This window comes from Mesocricetus auratus, unplaced genomic scaffold (genome assembly GCF_017639785.1).
Source record: "Mesocricetus auratus isolate SY011 unplaced genomic scaffold, BCM_Maur_2.0 contig_8097_pilon_obj, whole genome shotgun sequence".
NCBI lineage: Eukaryota > Metazoa > Chordata > Mammalia > Rodentia > Cricetidae > Mesocricetus > Mesocricetus auratus.
This window is the reverse complement of record NW_024432774.1, coordinates 23-7945: the sequence shown is the minus strand read 5'-3', so window position 1 is coordinate 7945 and position 7923 is coordinate 23. Positions and strand designations below refer to the sequence as shown.

At 41.8% G+C, this 7923-nt stretch overlaps 1 protein-coding gene across 1 annotated transcript; it reads left to right on the top strand.

Annotated features, from left to right (window-relative positions):
- Window positions 1-5407: 5407 nt before the first annotated feature.
- On the top strand, window positions 5408-6323 carry LOC121138396 (transcription factor A, mitochondrial-like). The gene is given in 1 exon segment (XM_040741103.1): window positions 5408-6323. A coding segment is annotated over 1 exon segment (729 nt). The 5' UTR covers window positions 5408-5422; the 3' UTR covers window positions 6152-6323.
- The last annotated feature ends 1600 nt before the right edge of the window (window positions 6324-7923 follow it).

Genomic DNA, 7923 nt, shown 5'->3' with positions numbered 1-7923 from the left:
GGCTCAGTGTGGCTGGATTTATATTGAGGTCTTTGATCCATTTGGACTAAACTTTTTGCATAGCGATAGATATGGATCTATCTGCAGTCTTCTACATGCCAGCATCCAGTTATACTAGCACCATTTGTTGAGATGGTTTCTTTTTTCCATTTAGACATAGAATAAAGGAATACTAGCCTACAGTCCACATGGCCAGAGAAGCTAGGAAACAAGGAGGACCCCAAAAGAGACAGACTTACATGGTCCCCTGAAGAAGGGGAAAGAGACATGATCTGCTGAGGAATTTGGGGGGATGGGGGAGAGGAGAGGAAGTTAGATGAAAGAGAAGGGGAGAGGAGGACAGGAGAGAGCAGGAAGATCGAGTCAAGAGGAGAGCAAGAAAAGAGATATCATAATAGAGGGAACCATTCATTATAGGTTTAAAGAGAAATCTTGCACTAGGGAAATGTCCAGAGATATACAAGGTTGACCCCAACTAATAATCTAATCAATAGTGGAGAGGCTCCCTTAAATGTGCTTCCCTGATAATGAGATTCAGACTACCTTATATGTCATCCTAGAGCCTTCATCCAGTAGTGGATGGAAGCAGAAGCAGACACCCACAGCTAAACAGCTGAACTCGGGAATCCAGTTGCAGAGACAGAGGAGTGATGAGCAAAGGAGTCAAAACCAGGCTGGAGAATCCAAAGAAACAGCTGACCTGAACAAGGGGGATCTCAGGGACCCCCAGACTGATAGCTGGGAGACCAGCATAGGACTGTTCCAGACCTCCAGAACAAGGATGTCAGTTTGGAGGTCTGGTAAATATATATGTGGCCTCTGGTAGTAGATCAGTATTTATCTCTAGTACAGGAATGAACTTTGGGATCCCACTCCACATGGAGGAATACACTCACAGCCTAGACACACGGGGGAGGGTCTAGGCCCTGCTCCAAATGATATGACAGACATTGAAGATCCCCCATGGAAGGTGTCACACCATTCCTGGGGAGCAGAAAGGGAATGGGACAGGCAGGCAGTGGGGGGCAGAGGTGGAGAAGAGGTAGAGGGAACTGGGATTGACATATAAAAGAAGCTTGTTTCTAATTTAAATTTTGAAAAAATGGAAGAAAAACAAACAAACAAAAAACTGAAACCAAAACAAACAAATAACCAAAAAAAATCTACTCAATTCTGGGAGACCAGTTCCCAGAAATGTACCATGGTTGCAGAAAGAATGCCTTCAAAGCAGTAAGGACTTAGGAAACTTTTTATCTTAGGGTCTTTAGAAATAAGTTTCTATATATCTGAGGAAAAAAGACTCATATACACAGTCTGAGGGTCAAGCACTTTATTCTTTCCAGCAATCATTCTTTGCTCTAATTCACTTTAACTCTTTTTTTTTCAACCAGATTATAGAAACATTTAACAGTAAACTTCTGGAAATAATAAACAGGCTACAAAAGCTGCTTCTCAAGGTCATAATGCATTCCCCGAGGAAATGGTGAGGGGCAGAGCCATTTACTATGGCAATGCGCTGGGCATTTCAGTACTCTTCGACAAGGGCTGGCATTGACAAGCACTCCAAGCCTGGTGACACATTTTCTTATCTTGTGTGCAGTTCCAGAACACAAGGAAAGAAGCTTGTAACTTTTTTATTCAAGACTGTTAGGCCAGAACATCTGGTTATCTATGGAATCTTTTCCGTGTAAAACTGTTTCTCTCTAGATTTGGTTAACTGGATAGCTGTTTTTCTTGTCCTTCATATAAATTCTAGGACTGAAACATAAACAATTATATAACTCTTGAATTTTATGCCCTATTCTGAGGTTAGAAGTTTGTGTAGAGTTTTAAATGCTAAAGAATTATTAAGGGTGGCCACTGATCTCTACTATCAGCCAGGCCTGGCTAGAGAAGCTGGTATAGACTTTCTAGGACACTTTGTGCTAATAGCCTTGACTTATACACCTGCAACTCCGTCCTTGTGTGTCTCTGCAAAGTTTGTAACTTACAATCCATTCACAGAGACATTCAGTCTAATTTGAAATCATTCTGAGTTTTTATTTAAATCGGCCAAATATATGAACTTGTCTTAGACTGGGGAGAAATTGTTATTTTCTTATGTTAGTTTGAGTAAAGAAACAAAACAGGCTTGCTTCTAAGTGTCTTACAGTCCTCACTGAACAGTAGACCTAGTTATAAAGCATATCCTAGTATATTTCTGTTCACCAAAATTATACTTTAAACAGAAATCATCTTCCTGACTAACCACAGCTATATATATATATATATATATATATATATATATATATATATATATGAGATAAACACAAGCAGTGGGAAAAATACCCATAGTGGCACATGACAAAAACTACAGACAGAAGCAACTAGTCATTTACAGTTGGTGACTCCATGGTCCTTGCCAAATGAGGCTCCCCGTCAGAGAGTTATTTGTTTGGCAGGTCAGCCTGTTGAATACTAGTTTCCACTTGCTATATACCCCCCTGGCTCTCTGGGATTTGCTTTTGTAACTCTATGAAAGTTTTGATCAGAATTTCAATAAGTCCCTAATTTACTTTTGGTAATGTGGACATTCTCAAAAATAATTTTAATTCTCCAAATCCAGGAGCACGGGTGTTCTCTTTATCATGTAGTATCTTCTTTTCCATTGTTCTGACGTTTTCATTGTCTGTGTCATTGATATCCTTAGTAAGGCTTATTCCTAGATATTTTGGAGAGTAAAGAAAGTTATCATGTCACAATTTTTGCTAATTCCCTTCTCAGCAAGTTCATTATTGGTACACATGAAGTCTATTCATTTTTATGTTGACTTTGTATTCTGGAACTTAGACAGTTTATTATATTTGAGGATCTTTGAAGTACAAAATCATTTTACTCACTCTTTTCCTACTTCTGGCTTCTTTTATATTTTTCTCTTGTCCAGCTGCTGTGGATAAGACTTCAAGAAAAGTATTGATTAAGGATAGAAATACTGGGCACACTTGTCTAATTCCAGGTTTTAAGGGAAATGTTTTAAAATTGTCCTCGTTTGGAATATCATTGATTAGAGGTTTGTCATTTAAATCTATAAGGAAAAGGAGCAAGCTGGACAAATAGAAATACAAAAGGTACAGTTTGAGGAGAAAAGGAGTACCAGGAAGTAAAATGTGTCTAAGTCATGTGCTCAAGGAAATACAGAGTTGTTGTTTTTTTTAAAATCTCGATGGTAAATGCAATAAGTGGAATGGAGATCTCATGGCAAGATAATACTTGGCTAAGCTTCCAACTTGTGGGAAGACATTGAAGGAAACCATCAATAATAGAAAATTCATGCAAATGTAATTACATAAGGGGACCAAGTTCCAGCCCTAACAAGCACCAGAACTTGGCAGGTCTGGCAATGTAGTTCTGGCTTTAGGATAAAGAATACAAGAAAAGAGTTGTGGAATCTTCTTCCATGGCTAATAAGAGCAGCTGGGGTCAGCTGTGGGTCAGTGGAGTCCCTGCACAGAGGCCAGGAGAGTCCCATGTGTGAGGCTGTGAAGGCGAAGCCCATATTGTATTAGAGACAGAGACAACAGCATGTTGGAGATCACAGATTTGTGGGATACCTGCCACGGAGATACGCTAAAGGGATATAAAACCAGCCCAAAAGAGAGAAGTATGTTGCAGTCAACAAAGCTAAAAGGAGTTGCAGATCTGAAGAGTGCTTTGTTATCAGACATGGAGATCCAGAATTCAGAGTTTGTCCTGCTGTGTTGCAGTCTTCCTTTAGTTCAGTATTTGATCACCATGTTCCCTTTCTTTCTTTTTAGAGTGGCAATGTATATTCTGCACCATTGTATGTTGGAAGAAAGTGATTTTTTTATTTTGATTTTATAGGGAATTACAGTTAAGAGATTGCCTTGAGTTTCAGAGGATACTTCGAGCTTTGGATGTTTAAACATTGTTGATTCTATGGTAGATTATAGGGATTCTGAAGTTGAACTGAATACAATTTTGCATTATGACATATGACTGTAAGCCTATGGGGCCCAGCGAGTGAAATGTGGTGGTTTAAGTAGGGTCAAAGACTAATGGACTACAATTGAGGAACCTGATATAAATCCATATAACAATGGCCACATGAATTCTGTGAAATACATTAAGAATGTACACGTGGGTAAAGATAGCTTTCTCAACAAATGGTTTGGCAGAAATCTACAGAAAATGAATGTAGATTCAAATCTCCCACCCTGCAAAGAACATCTATTAAAGATAGTTCAGGAAGGTTGAGTGGGGGATAGAATAGGGGGATAACAGGATAGGAAAAACCATAAAAGAGGGAATCATAGGTTAGAAGACAGATCTGGCACCAGTGAGACCTCTAGTGATCTAAAGGGATGACACCAACTGGCAAGCTAAGCAATAGTGGAGAGACCACCTTAAATGCCCATTCCTGATAATGAACTTGATGTCTACACTATATGTCATCCTAGAACCTTCATCCAGTGACTGACGGAAGCACAGGTGAACCCCCAAAGTTAAACACTGAGTGAACCCACAGAACCCAGTGACAGAGAGAGGAGCGATGAGCAAATTGGCAAAGAATGTGCTGGCAAAACCAGCAGAGACAGCTGATCTGAACAGGGGAGAGCTCTTGGACCCCACCCAGACCGACATCTGGGAGGCCAGCATGGGACTGATCAAGACCCCCTGAATGTGAGAGTCAGTGAGGACCCCTGGGCAACCTAAGCGGCCCTGGGCAGTAGATCAATGTTTATCCCTGGCATACAAAAGGACTTTGTGTGTCCATAACACAAAGAGGGATGCTCTCTTGCCTGGACTCTTAGGGGAGTGCCTGTACCCTGCCCTGAGTGAAATGACAGACTCTGAATATCGCCTATGTGGAAGGAAGTGGGGATAGGGTGGGAGGCTGGGGGGGATGGACGGGGGTGTGCAGGAGAAGGGGAGGGAGAGAGAACTGGCATTGACATGTGAAGCACGCTATTTAAAAGTAAAGTAATAAAAAGGATCTTTAAGTTAAAACCTGAAGATGCTAAAGGTAAGCAGGGAGTACACTTGCAGTCTTCAAGATAGACTAGAACCCTTTGCCTTCTCAAGACACAGAGAGAGAGAGGAGAGAGAGAGAGAGAGAGAGAGAGAGAGAGAGAGAGAGAGAGAGGGAGGGAGGGAGGGAGGGAGGGAGGGAGGGAGGGAGGAGGGAGGGAGGGAGGGAGGGAGGGAGGGAGGGAGGGAGGGAGGGAGGGAGGGAGGGAGGGAGGGAGGGAGGGAGGGTGGGAGAGAATCTGAATTTTTAAAAATTGTGAACAGAGGCGGCGGGCATGATAACAAACCCCCGGGTTTCCTACGCGGGTGGTTCGGCTGTGTGCAGGCGCCCGTGGTGGGCGCGAGGACGGCTCTCCGCGGGCGGCGCCGGGCCAGCGCCTCGTCGGCCCGAGCGATGGCGCTCTTCCGGGGAATGTGGGGCGCGCTAAGGGCGCTCAGGCGCTCTGGGGCCGAGATGTGCGCGGGTTGAGGAGGTCGCTTGCCCTAGGCGCTCAGCCTTATCTGTATTCCGAAATGTTTTTCATCCAACTTGGGTAGTTATCCAAAGAAACCTATGACTTCATACCTTCGATTTTCTACAGAACAGCTACCCAGATTTAAAGCTAAACACCCAGATGTAAAGATCTCAGAACTGATTAGAATAGCGGCCTCATGGAGGGAACTACCGGATGCAGAAAAAAAAGTGTATGAAGCTGATTTTAAAGCAGACTGGAAAGCATACAAAGAAGCTTTGAGCAAGTTTAAAGACCAGCTAACTCCATCTCAGCTGGTATCTTTTGAGAAAGAAGTCAGGCAAAAACGTTTAAAAAAGAAAGCCTCAATAAAAAAGAGAGAATTAACGTTGCTTGGAAAACCAAAAAGACCTCGATCAGCCTACAACATTTATGTATCTGAAAGCTTCCAAGAGACTAAAGATGGATCTGCTTCAGGAAGACTGAAGTCTATAAATGAGGCTTGGAAAAATCTATCTAGTGACGAAAGGCAAGCGTACATTCAGCTTGCTAAAGATGATAGAATTCGTTACGATAATGAAATGAAGTCTTGGGAAGAGCAAATGGCTGAAGTTGGACGAAGTGATCTCATCCGTCGCAATGTGAGACGATCAGACATCCCTGAGGATTAAGATAGAAGATGGAGTTGTCTCTGTGATTAGGCACAAGAAACCAATTAGGTCTCAATGCCTTAAGTTGTCACATTAGAAAGGATAAGGCTGGTTAACATTTGATATTCAGTTCCTTTTTCTGTAGCCCATGGACTTCTGCGCGTTGAATACATTTCTGTATTTCAAGCCCTGACAGAAGAAGATTCTGCAAAGTTCTGCTTTTTGCTTAAGAACTGGAGATGAGACTGTCTATGCATCTGCATGTAGGGGTAAATGAACTGTTGTGTTTGATGGAGGTAGATAGACTGTGAAATGACTTTTACACTCATAACAGTTATGTGTGGCTTTGTGACGTTTTTACACTGATGACAATATGTGGGTATGTGAAGTTTTTACACTATGACAGTTACATCAAGTGTGCCCCTCTATTCCGGGGCCACAGCTGCTTTCACAGCTATGGCAAAGCTATGATGTAACTGCATATTCAAAGAAGCTTCCAGACTCATTAGATGAAGTGATTCTTAGACATAAATCATGTGTGGGGTTGATGTTTGTACATATAAGTGATCGTTGACATCATAACAGCTTTTTATAGTAAGGAACAAAGAGATTTATAAACCTTTCTCATCTTTTTCTTTTTCCTAAAGTAAAACCTAAGAAATTATGTATCAGGTCTATGCATATTGTTCTTATTGCATAGAATAAAAATTCTAATTTTTCAAACATGTTTCTGAATTATGTAAATTTTAGATGAACTATGTGGTTAACAGATTTTTTTAAAGTAAGTATTTTTTCCTCCAGAATTACTTTTTCATGTGAGAATATTCACAGAACTTGTGTGATCTAAATTTTTAAATGAGAAATATGAGAAAACAGGTCTCTAGAATCAGATATGTGAGACGTTGTCCATGACTGCTAAGGGCCTGTGCAGGAGGACCAGCTGTGGAGCTGGCCAGTCCAGCCACTGGTTGACTGTTTTTCAGGGCCTATTCATAAGTAATGTATTTATAGTTTAAATAGGTTTTTAAAAGGAAAATCATGAATGTGAAAATTAATATGCTCGTTAGTGTTTGCAAATAGAATTTTATTGGAACACAGCATTTGCTCTCTTGGGTTTGTTGTGTATGGTGCTCTGCTACAGGGACTAGACTGGGAAGCTGCAGTGTACACATGTGGCCCTTGGCACATAGTTTGCCACCATGGTTTGTGGCATGGTGCAGTGTGGCTACTGGGCATGCAAGGTTAGTTTTCTCAGCTGTCCTTCATGGTCTTGTGGAACTGTCATCCTGCCTTAGGGTCAGCTCTGGGTCACTGTAAGCCTAACTATTCTCGGTGCAAGCAAAGAAAATATTCTTTAGTTTGGAACAGTTGTTAGTATAGTGTAAGAGGTCGTGTTGCATGGAGTGGAGCTCTCCTTATCTTTACTGTCGCCCAGAGAAAGTGTCTTCCCACCTTTGAGCTGGCACATCTCAAGTCCTCACCAAGCCCAAGTCGGCCGCCACTCTTCAACCTCTGTTCTGTTTTAGAGAACAGGTAGTTTCAACCCCACACCACTGAGCAGATCTCAGAGCTCCAGAAGACTCGGGTGTTTCCCTTTCCTTTGAAATCCCTGAACTTGACAGGGTAGGAACAGTGGAACATACATATGGAGGGGGGATGTGAGATTTATGCCTGAGACGGGGATGTAACTAGTAGAAAGCTTGCCTAGAACGTGCCAGGCCTTGGATTCTATTCCTAGCACTGCAACTCCCTGATCAATAAATAATCAAAATTTTGAAAATGAATTTAAGAAT